Genomic DNA, 13,388 nt, shown 5'->3' with positions numbered 1-13,388 from the left:
TGATATCATCATTAACGTACAAACTCAGGTCATTTCTCCAGGGCATGAGCTAACAGACCCCCAAGCCATGGACCACATGGCCAGAGAACTGTAAACCAGACATCCTAACTCCCAAAATGACGATTAAGAAATGTCACAGAGGGCTTCCCTGGTGGCACAGTGGTTGAGAGTCTGCCTGCCGATGCAGGGGACACGGGTTCGTGCCCCGGTCCAGGAAGATCCCACATGCCGCGGAGCGGCTGGGCCCGTGAGCCATGGCCGCTGAGCCTGCGCGTTCGGAGCCTGTGCTCCCCAACAGGAGAGGCCACAACAGTGAGAGGCCCGCGTACCGCAAAAAAAAAAAAAAAAAAAAAAAAAAAAGGAATGTCACAAGATGATGATTACCCCCAGCTTCTTTGTTCTTTCCCTTTAAATAAAACCCCCTAACTCAAAGACCAAATTGGAGTGGATTGAGGCTTGTCTCCCACTCCCTTGCTTGGCGTCCTGCAATAAATCTTGACTTTGCTGCAAACTCCCACTGTCAGAGTTTGGCTTTCTGCACCACAGGCACATGAACCCTTTGCTCCATTACACCAGGATCCCCCTGATGTTTCCTATTAGTAATTTTCCATCACCCAACCTCCCCAACCTTCTCCTTGTCTAAAAATCTCCACCTTTCCTTGAATCTGGAATTGAGCCCAATTCTATACAGAGGTCTCTTCCCTTCTATTGCAATTGTTGATGAATAAACTCTGTTCTTTACCACTTTAACTACTGTCCAGCTCTGGTTTTCTTTAATACTATCTGCTCCCAGATCTCTCCACCTGTCTGTACCCTGCTGCCTGTTTTGTCATCTATATGGTGTTCTCTGCCTGTACTCCCTGGGCCTTCCTTATGACAGAGCCCAAGCAGACCCCAACCTATCAAAGAAAGAATCTTTATATATAACCTGTTCTGTCCTGGCATATTTCTCTAATCTCAGGAATTTCCTTACAGGACTGATTAATCACCTGACTTCATTAACAAGGGCATATTATTAAAGCCTAGTATGAGTCTTCATTATCTTTTTCTTTGGCAAATACCCCTGCCTCCTGACTCAACTTTCCCTCTTCAGGACATTGTTATCTGATTAAACATTGATCTTGTCATTCCCTTTCCTCAAGTCTGCAGAGTCAGGGTCTAACGTCTGAGGCTACATGATCTAGCCTCAAACCGTCCAAACTTTTCATTGCTTCCATTTACCTAACATTTTCTCCAGGCAAAATGAATTTGACTTGTTACCTGCTGTAGATGCCCTTAGTTTTTCTATTGTTCCCTCCCTTTGCCTAGGTCTATAACGCTTTTCCTTATTTCAGCATGTCCAAATACTATTCAACTTCAAGACCTAGTACCACCTGTTGCGCACAATCTCTTTCTTGCTCAACTCCATCTTGATCACTCTGATGATCCTTACACTTTCTACTTTGTAATACTGTTATTTATGCACTTACTATCTTCCTATTAGGCCATAAGATCCTGGATGGCAAGACCTATCTTATTTTCATCTTTGTATTCTATAGCATCTAAAATATAGAAGCTTGCACACAGCAGATGCTTAATAAAATTTTCTGAATGAACTAATTCTCAGTTCTATCAAAGCTCTTTCAGATTTGCATCGTTTATTAAAACATGGAAAGGAGAGGAGATGGGGAAGATGGGATGCATCATAATGATCTATCCATAATCTTTTGGATTAAGAGACCCTAGAAGTTATCTATTGCCAGTGGTTCTCCACCAATTTTCTAACTTGATACACCTGATTAGTGACATTCACATGTGCAAATAATGTGTAACTAATTCTTAAGGGAAAAATCCAGATATATATTCTTTCTTTCTACACAGACTCTAGGATATGTATAATTGGGCTCCCTAGCTGTAAGTCTACCTTCTCTCTCTTTTATTGATGTTTGGAATATCAGTTGAAAGGATGCTAATATAAAGAATTCTCTCATTTACAAACCAGGAAATTTTAAATACAAGTGCAAATAACTTCTCTAAAATCACACAGCCAGTCAGAAGCAGAAGTGGGATTAAACTCCAGGTCTTTTAACTCCTTGTCCAGTGGGTTTTCCACTAAACAATATAGTCTATGATCACTGATGTTGGAAAAATAACTCAAAGTCCCTGTAGATAATCAGCATTACTTTCCTTCATGTGGGTGCATATTTATAAAGCTTTCAAAGGCCATCCATCAACTAGTTTGTAAGCAAGTCCAATAAGCTTTCAGACTCCTTTTCACTGAACTTCCTCTCCCCTCCTCCATTTGTGGAAATTAGTTGTATGGTGCTTTAGCAAAGACAGCCTGATTGATGTTATGTTACTGTTCAGCAACAGTTCCTGCTATTAATTGCTTTAAAATGGTAATTACGATTTGCGGTACAAGATATTTTCCTTTCTAATTGGCTATTACTGGTGAATAGCAGCCTGTTACATAACAGAAAGATTGTGTTAAATCAATAACCACAATGACAATTCCGAAGTCTTTCTCTTAAGAAACAAATCTTAAGTTTTTGAATAAAAACACTAAAAAAAAATTGTTAAAGGCAGGGCCTCTGTAATTACTTGTAATTACTCTGTAATCATCTTTCAGTTTAGAAAAAACACAAAATAAGGACAGTGTTAGGGAAACCAGGAGATGAGCATGCATTTCCTTTCTTTTAAAAATAACCACATTTAAAAGCTTTACTCTGCTCAGCTCCTCAGTCAATGAATACAAATTGCAGATTCAAATGTATCCAGTTCTTCCCAGAGTGTAGTATGGAAACAGAAAGGACTCTCCAATTAGCTCTGATAAAATATGAATGTGGAGCCCCACCAATTACACTGAAAAGTCCCCAAGGATAAGGCCAGGGGTTCTTCTTCATTTGTGCCCCATACAGCACCCAACACAGAGCCCATCCACAGTCACCACTCAACCAACACCAAATGCCAACACAGCATGGCACTGTCCCAGAAGATGAGGTGATCCAAAGCTATATGTGACAGTCCCTGTCCTCAAAGGGTATATTATAAAATCAGGGATATGTCTTGATTCAAACTCTAATGTTAATTAGTCTGCAATCATTTTAAAGTCATATCTCCAGATTATTGTAGTAGTAGCAGCAGTTGTGATGATAATAATAGTGAGGTCACCTGACTTGCTCAAGGTTACACAGGTTTTAACCGACAGCTACTTTGGAATCCAGTTTGTCCAATTCCAAAGACTGACCACTGCCTCTTGTGACAGACCTTCATCAGCATCATTCATCCCTACATTTTCATAGTGTATCAAAGTTTACAGAGTGCTTTCATATACAGTGTCTCACTCAACCTCCCAGTAATATCAGCAAGGTACTTACCTGCAGCATTTTTATGAGACTGAGGCTCAGAGGGGTTAAAGGATTTTCCCGAAATTCACACTGCCACAAAGCAGCAGCCTAAGAACCCAGATTTCTGACTCTTAATCCAGGTTTTCCTTCCATACATTTTAACTCAATGTATTGATGAATTTAAATATATTACACATAAAGAAAGCCCCAAAGTATCCCACATCAGCTTATGTCACTTAAAATATTCTACCACTTTTTGTTGAACACCCCTCCCAACCTCCCTCCACCCCCACAATCGAGCAAAGGTTTAAGTCTTGTTTAATTCCAGAAACTACTTGAGGCCTAGAGCTAAAGACAACACCCAGTCCCAGTTGGCTACCTTACAAATAACGACACTGGTCACAAAGACCATTGGTTGAGATGTAAAGAAAGGCAGAAGACTGATCAGTCAAATCCATCACCACTCACTGTCCTGCTCACCTTTGGGTCAATGAAGTCAGTAGAACACACTTATTTCAGCAAGAGATGGCAGTTCTTCAAGGAACTGTCAGTGAAATGCCAATCTATTCAGTCTCATAAGTTTATTAAATAAATCACAGCAAAACAGAATCCTAACTCTATGGTAAAGTTTTCCATGAACAACTAATAGAAGTATTTAAAAATTCCATCACTGGAAGGGCAGTTTAGGTGTACTTCTTATTTCTATATACTCATGGATTTACATTTAGAAGAAAGTATGATTTTTATTACATCAATCTGGTCAATATCATCTTCAGTTTTTCAAGATGGGACGTGTATGAGAACGTGCTGTGGAGGACAGTGCTATTCTTCTGCATGAACGCAAGATCTATGTCAATACAATTAGAAGTGTATGTAAACTCAGTGTCTGATACTACAAGTACCTACCAAATCCTGTAACAGAAACCTGGTCTTAAAATGGAAAAGACACGTTAAGATTGTAGCACTCAAAACCATCACCTGTATCACCTCTGGCACACATGCCAAAGATGTCCCTAAACCTATGACTGAAGTAAAAGTCACCATTTATTGAAGACTAGGTACTATAATTATGATCCCACTACTCAATTCAACATTCCAGCAAGACAGATATGATTATTACCCATTTCACAGATGTGAAACTAAGGTTCAGAGGTTGCTTAACTTGCCTGTGGCTGGTGAGTAACCAGGATGTGATCCTAAGTTGTCCTGACCTCTTTTTTCATACCATATTATCTTTCTATAGTAACATCAACTTTAGAACAAAGTTATGTTTAAGGAAAGTATGTTTCAGACCTCATTCAATGGAATTTAGTTACTATGTGACATCTTTATAGCCGTAATTGGGTTAAAAGTTCTCTTTCAGTTACTGTGTGGCCTTGTGCAAGTTGCTCTTTGCACCAGTTTTCTCATTTGTATTAAATAAAAAGGGGATAATATGAGTATCTATCTCAGGGATGTTAAGACAGAATGATCTCTAAAAGCGTTTGAAACAGTACTTGGCACAGTTACTGCTCTACAAATGTTAGCTACCATCAGTATCATCATCATTGTTATAATACCTCTTTTATAATATCTTCTCTTAATATCCTGCAAGCTGGGTCCCATGTATGTTTTAAAGGAAAACAAAAGGGTGTTCTGAAGTAGGCCCCTTCAGAACCTTACACCAAACCTAGTATCTATAATTCTTTTTCTTCCTTGACACCCTCTGGCCTGTACCTTGCAAGGCCATCTGAGTATGTAAGATTATCTAAGCTTCTTGCTGACTCTGAATGTGGGTGTATGTGTGAAGAGCTGGGAGCTGGGTATGAGAGGGCAGTTCTTGGCAGGGGTGAGAAAGGGTATAGAAGATAATATAAAAGGCCTTCAGAGCACATAGTTGCAATACCAGTACAGAGCACCAACAGACACCCTGACAACCCCTAGGAATGCAAGGGCAGCCTAAGCAGTTATCACCACCACATTCTTAAGCTTCCCCTTGGTTACACCGCTATTTAGATAGCTTCTAAGTTAATCAGAGCAGGCAGTTTTACAGTTCAATTAGGCATATCTTTATATTGAATGCAACTGATATTTACTGAGTTCCAACTTTATAAAAGGAAATATGTTGGGCTTTCCTAAATGTATAATTCAATGCAATAATCATAGTAACTCTGCAAGGTAGATATTATAGCTATATTTTCATAAATGTAGCAGATATGTAATAAATCTACATTATACAGCTACTAAAAATCAGAATTGAAATTTAAATACAGTTTTTCCAAGATAGGGTCTAGTCCTCTTTCCACTGTCATGCCAAATATACAAGGCTGGACTTAAGCCTTAATGCTGGAAGTAAGATGACAACCTGTGGAAAACTAGATAAGAGCCACACAGATGATGGAAGACAGATTTCAAGGTCTCTGTAGCAGTTTACTCAGTTATGGGTTCAAGGTTATAAAGGACAGATTTGAAGTATTCTCTTAAATATTTAATCATTATGTAAACACTAACACTTCACTTAAAAAAAGACTGAAAAACTATGCTTAAATGCTAACTATGATTATCTCTGACAAAGTTGATACTTCATGATGACATTCTGAATTTTCCAGTTGGTATGCATAACTTTCACAAGTACACATTGGTATGCATAACTTTCACAAGCACACAACATCTACTCAGTTTTTTATTCTACTTCAATTCCTCTGTTTAAAAATAGCAGTCATTCAAGTACTTTGGATAAATTTCAAAGATTCTAACCATTAAATTGTTATAGAGTGTTTACTACACACAGTTCTGATAGGCACTGGATGTACAAAACTAAAATAAGACAACTCTCGCCCTCAAGAAGTTCAGTCTACTGGTGCAGACAAAACTGCCAACAAATAACTACAGTGTGATATGGTGTTAAGTGTGATAATGGAGATTTGGGAGTAAAGCAGGGTGACTGAACATGAGGCTGGAAAAGTAGATTGGAACCTAAATGTAACACGTTAGAGTTACACCGAAGATTTGAAGTGAAGATCCATGAATACATTTGAGTTTGGGAAGGTGGATTAAGAAAGGGAAAATCAAGAGTCAGTGAAATCAGGGTTTCCCTGGTGGTGCAGAGGTTAAGAGTTCGCCTGCCAATGCACGGGACACGGGTTGGAGCCCTGGTCTGGGAGGATCCCACATGCGGCAGAGCAACTAAGCCCCTGTGCCACGGCTGCTGAGCCTGCGCTCTAGAGCCCGTGAGCCACAATTACTGAGGCCTGCGTGCCTAGAGACACTGCTCCGCAGTGAGAAGCCACGGCAATGAGAGGCCCATGCACCACAACGAAGAGTGGCTCCCTGTCGCCGCAACTACAGAAAAGCCCACGCGCAGCAAAAAAGACCCAGTGCAGCCAAAAAAAAAAAAAAAAGTCAGTGAGATCAATAGGAAGGTTTTGCAATCATCCAGGCTAGAATTCAGTTCTGGTCAAACATTTATTAAACACTGACGAGGTGCCAAGAACAGGGTCAAGCAGACAAAAACAAACGACACGGTTTTGGTCCCCAAGAGTACAGTCTGGAGCGTGGGGACACAGGTAATTCAGCAGCAACAGTGAGGGTTAGAAACAGAATAGTGGCTACTTGAAGAGATGGAGAGAAAGAACAGATTCAAAAGATTCTTTCAGGCACAGGAAAATAAGGTGTGGTAACTGATCAAATTCAGGACCTGAGGGCAAGATAGGAATCAAGGGTGCTTCCTCGGTTTCTATAAAAGGCTTGACGCCATTTATTAAAATAGGAAATACAAGAATGAGGAGTTGACGCCACCTGCTATCCCCATTTCTTCTAGAGACATCACAAATGAATTAATAAGGTCTCCAGACGAAAAGCTTTATAAATCCAAAGAGGCATTACCATGATCATCATCTAGTGGACATGCATTTGTAGGGAAAAAAGTAGACTGTCAGAATACTACAATATGGAAGCACAGGTTAACACTGTCAGACGAAATCACTGCCATCAGAAAAATTTCCCCAGTAACATCCCCAAATGTGAGAAATGTTGAGTCTATTACATGTTCTTAATTTTAGGGGACAATATGAAATCCTAGTTACCGTTCAAATGTTTGGAAAGCAAGGGCTTCCCTGAGAGATGGAGCCTCAGGATGTCTGGCACACAGACCTCAGGGAAGGTGTACCTGCCTGCATACTGCCCAGTGACTCATTCTAGCAGAAATCTTGTAGAATTGCACAGATTTCTATAAAAAGACTCCCTAGTCCCTTCTGTCCCAGAATATTGAACACACAGATTGACATTTTAATTAGAATTAGAGGGAAACCTCTTAAAAGAGGCAGTTTTCAAGAAATTAATGATTTTACAGGGAAAGACATACTCGATAGCTGAAGTGGCTGCTTAACAAAAAATATGAATATGCATACTTTTAACATCATTATTTCCACCCAAAATTTGTATCACACTTTGCAGGCTTTGAAAAGAATGTGGATAAAGTCACAGAATGATACATAGGTTATTAAGGGAATTTTTTTTTAATTTTAAAATTTAATTTATTTTTTTATATAGCAGGTTCCTATTAGTTATCCATTTTATACTTATTAGTGTATACATGTATTAAGGGAATTTTTAATGACAACTTTACCTTGTAAGAATGACATAAAAATCAGCCATTAAGCTCTCCCATTGATTGCTACCAATTACTGAGAATACTGATTCTCACTAATCACTGATGGGCAGTTCTGAACCAGAGTGAGGAAATTTTTGTTACAGATACAGCAAATCCACTGCTCAATACTTCTGTTGACAGCAAACTGCAACCTAAAATTATGCTTTCTATCAGTTAATTCCATCTAATAGTCATCTAAACACTGATCCTGAATTAATACTGGTCATCACAGTTTGGTAATGATATGGAGAGGACACTCATATTATTACTGGTAGGAATCTCTACACGCACGCGTTCAGAGGAAAATCTGACATCACAATTTTAAACATGTGTCACCTTTGACCAAATTCCTCAAGAAATACACACCCGGTGGACAAGGATATGTATATAAAGCTGTTCACTACATCACTGAAAAACTAAAGCTACCCTATATGTTCATTAACAGAGGAATGGTTAAAGTATGGGACGTCCATATTATGGAACACTATGGGCACAGTCCTTAAAAAGAATTAACAAATATACTGATAGGGAAGGCTGTCTATAGTAGAACACTGGGAGAAAGACGGTGGCAGATCTTTAAGCTTACATAGAATGATCACTTTTTATTAAAAAAAAAATCAAAACCATACAGATGTGTGTCATATATAAAATTTATTAGAAAAAGCACACACCGAACCCCCAAAAGTTGTTACTTTGGGAGTGGGACTGAGTGTGGTGCAGGAACTTTCAGTTTTTTACCTTACACATCTCTGAATGGTTTGAACTGATTATGATGAAAAGTTTTATAATTTTAAAGTAACTAATGACATTTAAAAGTTATACAATGTTTTTGAAAGGCATACCCAATTTTCTTTTTTATGAGTTAATCTGTGAGATAAATTCACCAAAGATTTCACCTTCAAATGTTAAACTGGTAGCCCTCTGGTACTTTGAGAATATGGAAAACCTTTAGCATGTTACTACAAGATAAGAGTTGACTATATGGCCAACCCCAAAATGAACTGTTTAAGGTGTGAATATAACACAATATTTAAGTATGGAGCTTAGCCAAAGATTTCTGTGGTAGAGGTACTGAAATAATTTCAAAGCTAAGGGTTCCATTGATAAGAAGTGGAAAGAAATCTCTGTGCTAAGACAAAAACTTAAGACTAAATGTCAATTTAACCATGAAAGCAAAAACAAAGAAAGAAATTTTTATAAAACCCAACAAGGACGGAGAACCAAATTTAAGCCCCAAACCATGTCCATTAGAAAAAGACAAGTAGCTGTGTTACATGAACAAATCAAAAAAGAAGAGAGTGGGATGGGGATAGACAGACTAAAGGTAAAAGAATGGGACTAGGAATTCTAAAGAAAATCCCCCTGCAGCTTTCAAAGTGTGATTTTTGCTCTCCATATTGGATCAGAAGACAACTTGAAAGTCAAGTGAAGCCGAAGTAGCTGTGATGATTTTCTCTGGAACCATGACTGCAAATTACCACTTCCCTTCCTCTCGTTCTGAGGACCCAGTCTGGAAGATCTCCCAGGCTCCACATTCAATCCTGGAGAACGCCCGGGGCAGTCAAAGAGCGAGGGGGTAAACTGTGAGAGCCACACACACTTTCCCTTCAGAGGCTACTCCAGCCAGCAGTTGAGAAAATCTGTAGAGTGGATAGCAGCGACCAACCAGTCTGCAACTGGAAATCCACCCGAACCAAAATAAAACCTATCTCCCGAGGCCAAACCAAGCAAACCAAGGCAGGGGTAGGGTACTGGCGAGAAAAGAGAGTGGCTAATCCCAGAGTTACAATAACCCACGCACGAACGTGACATGACCCACGCCCACTCAGCAGCGAGCGCAAAGGTGGGAGCTCCAAATGTGGGACAGACGCCCAGGGAACTTCCCCGGCTGCGGAGGCTATGGCATCCCATTTTCTCTTCCCTCCTAGACAGCCCCCAACAACTAGCCTCCTCCGACCCCACGCCATCCCGCTGGGCCCTGCCCGAGGTTCCCTCGTGGTCAGGTGGCCTTAGAGCTAGGGTCCGCCCAGCAGTCAGCAGCACTCCGGGTCGGAGCGAAAGGAAGACACCTCAGAGGCACCGTACTCACCCTCATAACTGACACCCCCAGTTCCGCCACGGTTGCCATCACCGTCCTCCTCTCCTTGGGTAGCAGCCCCCTGTGTCTTGGGAGCAGCCATTACACGGCTGAAGAAAAAAAAGGGAGGGCTGCGAACAGGCGCGGAACCAATGGAAACGCGATTGGAAATGAACTCCCCATCGACGCGGCGTCTCCTCCACTCCCACGCCGCGCCGTCACTATCTGGGCCAATAGGACGTGGCGAGCGGAACGTATCCCCGCCCCCAGCCGCTAATTCCCCTCCTCCTTCCGGGACGGAGTGGCCCAGAACTACAATTCCCAGGGTGCTGCGGGGGCGCTAGGCAGGGAGGGCTGGAAGAGGCGCTGGCGGGAGGGGGTGCGCCCGAGAGTGCCCCGGCGTGTTCGCTTAGTTCAGTGAATCAGAACAATGATTGCGCCTCCGGGTTCCCGGGAGCGCGTCGGAGGAGTGTGAATAGCTACCGCCGGGAGAGCGGCGGGTGGCGCAGCCTCGGCCGCGCGGTGTCAACGCCGGGCTCGGGAGCCTCCAGCGCAGACCTTGCCCAGCGCCTGCAGCCCGCGCGGAGCCGCCGGGCTCCAGCGCTGCAGCCGCTACTCGGGAGCTGTGCATTGTTGTGAGTCGGAAGCAGGGGCGCGGGGATTCCAAAGCGCGAAGACCCCGGACCCCTCTCTAGCCATGTGGATACCTACGGAGCACGAGAAATACGGCGTGGGTGAGTCTCAGCTGGGCGAACTTTTATTCCGCTCTGGCCGGAGCGTGTGCGTATTTCGCGTCCTTGCCCCCGCGCGCCTCTCTCTCCACCCGGCTGGAAATGCCTAATCCTAGCATCGCGCTGCGGGTTCGGGGCTTTGCCCAGCCAGCTCCGGGCAGAGGGGTGCGCGTCGGGGTCTCGCGCTTTAACGCCGGATGGGCGCTCCAGGCACCGGCTCCCGGAGGGAGCGCTCGGACGGCTGAGGGGAGCGCGCCGCCAGTCCGCCTGCTGCGGGCTCTGCCTGCGGAGTTCGGAGTGGCGACGGGGCGTGTGTATGTCAAGTTGGAAGAGGAGGGCGAACGGCATTCCGCTCCCTCCTTCTCCTTTTTCCCCAAAGACTGCAAGGGCTGTGACGATTTCCCAGGGTGGAAAGGGAGGCAACAACAGTCGCGTAGAGAGAACATCCCCAAAACAGAAGGGAGGCGCAAAACCTTCCCTCTGCCTCCCTTCAACATTCCCGGAGAGCGGAATGTGGCACCGTCCTCAAAAGAGCCGCTCTGACAGAGTCCGGCCCGAGCCTCCCTCCTCCCTTCCATCCCGGGTTACCGAGTGTGTTGAGGGGCGGGGGGAAATTGGTAAATTTCAACATCTGCGCAGCTCTGCTCTTTGGTCTTTGGAGGGGAACGGGTATTTCAGCAATGTTTTTACTTCTGACCGCCCTCTCTGCCCGGGGTGAGCCCGGTTGGGGGGTGGGGTGGTGGAGGACAGCTGTGGAGTGTTAATGGGGAGAGGGAATCGGAAAGCTTGGGTCTTCGAGGCAAGGAGACAGCACTTAGGAAAGGACTACCCAGACACTGGTGTTCGGAGGAAAAGGAGCAGGGTAGCGCTCGCTCTTCTGTGCAAAGGTGAACAACAAAGGACATTAATGTTGACTGATGAATACAGGAGTCTCCCTTCCTTTCCCTCCTTCCATTTCAGGCCGATTACAGTTCCCGTTTTTGTTGTTTGATTTCAGCTGAGTCGCCCCTTGGCAGTTACTCCTTTTAGGTTGCGACTATTAAGCCAGGCTCTCTGACAAGCCTGCAGCAGCCAAATGCAATTATAACCTCTCAGAAGGTTTAACAGAGAGAAAGCATTATGGATTTTACTAACAATCTCTATTTCCTATAATGCCCCGTCCTGCTGATTGGTGTACTTTTTTTTTTAAAAATTGAGTATAGATCTAGTGATTTAGATGATGTGTAGGTATCTGCTTATGTTCTAAATTCATTTTCCTGTAATTATTTTTTTCATTTTTCTGTAATTTAAAAAATCTGGAAAGCCTTTCCAGGGAGTCATAGTTACAGGGAATTTTTTTTTTTTCCAACTTCGCCTGGGGATAGGACTTTGGAGTCCCCTGAAAGGTTTAAACAAAGTCATTCCTGTATATTACATTAGCTTTCATTCTGGATTTTGACTGGCTAGCAAGACAATAGTTTGTCCAGGACCCACCTTTGGGGAGGGGTTCCACCTTTCCCTCTCTTTGAAGTGTAAGGGGAGCCTTTGCCAGGCACTCTACTGGCAAGGAGTAGATGTTTCCTTCCCTTCACTCACCCCTTTTTTGGAGTAGATTACCCCTGGCTAGGAAAATACATTGCCTTTGCTGAACTGGTAGAGGACCTGGAGTGTTCCCTTGTCACCGGGTTATCACTCAGTGCAGGAAGCACAGACACGTCCAGCAACACAGTCCCGCTTGGAGTTGATCCCAGATGTTGCTTTCTTCCAAGTGTTAAATTATACAGATTATGGATGGGATTTACTTTCTTGATTTCTTTATGCGCCAGGTCACAGCTGGGGTGTTGGTATCGATTAGTTCTTCTCTCACCTTTCTTTGCAAGCTGTGGGCAGAGGATTAAAACATACTCTGGGATTTCCTGGAATGGCAAACTGGATGTTATCACTCAAGTGTTTTGGGCTGCAGCAGACACCTCGCCTTTGGGTGGCTGTGATTTGGTTGCAGAGTAGGGGAGGCGGAAGGATGAGCACACATTTGGAAAAAGGTTGAGTGAGATGAGCGGTGAAAGCGGTGGGGCGAGGGTTGTCTGTTGTGCTCATTTATACAATATCACACATAACATGGAATGTTAACCATCTTTTATTATTAATTTTTTAGCATTTGGCTTATGAAATGCTTAGCTGTTTTTTAGAATCCATCTGTTAGGTGTGTGTGTGTGTGTGTGTGTGTGTGGTGAAAATTTTGCTAGGATTCTTATGTGTGTACTTTATTTCTCACCACGGAGAGCACTATTTGTAGCTGCCTATGCTGCAAGTTGTTATTGATTTATTTATTTTTATAAACTTGGTTAGTGTATGTGCTTTTCTTGTCTAGTTTTTTATAAATACTAAGGAAAAGATGTTTTATGGGCACAAATGTTTGGTTGATATCAGGTGTAGTAGTAATTCACTTTCCTCATTCTTTGAAATAAATTGGTCTTTGTGACTTTGAGTGCCTGAAGTTTCCATGCAAATTGTATATTTCTAATATACTTCTTATCTACCATCAATTATGTATGAGATAATTATGTGTCTTTATATATTAGTGTTTCAGTTTCAAGCAACACATTGTAAACATGGATAAAATGACTTAAATTTCATACCTGTAG

General features: G+C 42.6%; 2 protein-coding genes across 8 annotated transcripts in view; one reads left to right on the top strand and one right to left on the bottom strand.

Annotated features, from left to right (window-relative positions):
- ZNF277 (zinc finger protein 277) overlaps window positions 1-10,181 on the bottom strand; it is a 123,123-nt gene extending 112,942 nt beyond the window's left edge. For 6 of the 7 annotated variants that reach the window (XR_013829822.1, XR_013829823.1, XR_013829824.1 and 3 more), the window contains exon 1: window positions 10,046-10,181. Coding sequence is in view for 3 of the 7 variants with exons in the window: in XM_079931871.1 (XP_079787997.1) it covers window positions 10,046-10,136 (91 nt within the window). In the remaining 4 variants the exon portion in view is untranslated. The remainder of the gene's footprint in view (window positions 1-10,045) is intronic. The other variant, XM_079931873.1, reaches the window with a different exon arrangement.
- Window positions 10,182-10,327: 146 nt separating this feature from the next.
- DOCK4 (dedicator of cytokinesis 4) overlaps window positions 10,328-13,388 on the top strand; it is a 485,013-nt gene continuing 481,952 nt past the window's right edge. Inside the window, exon 1 of the mRNA XM_079931089.1 lies at window positions 10,328-10,767. Coding sequence (XP_079787215.1) covers window positions 10,731-10,767 — 37 coding nt within the window. The 5' untranslated portion in view covers window positions 10,328-10,730. The remainder of the gene's footprint in view (window positions 10,768-13,388) is intronic.

Source organism: Stenella coeruleoalba (genome assembly GCF_951394435.1).
Source record: "Stenella coeruleoalba genome assembly, chromosome: 9".
NCBI classification, from domain to species: domain Eukaryota; kingdom Metazoa; phylum Chordata; class Mammalia; order Artiodactyla; family Delphinidae; genus Stenella; species Stenella coeruleoalba.
The sequence above is the reverse complement of the archived record's forward strand: the minus strand, read 5'-3'. Positions and strand labels throughout refer to the sequence as shown.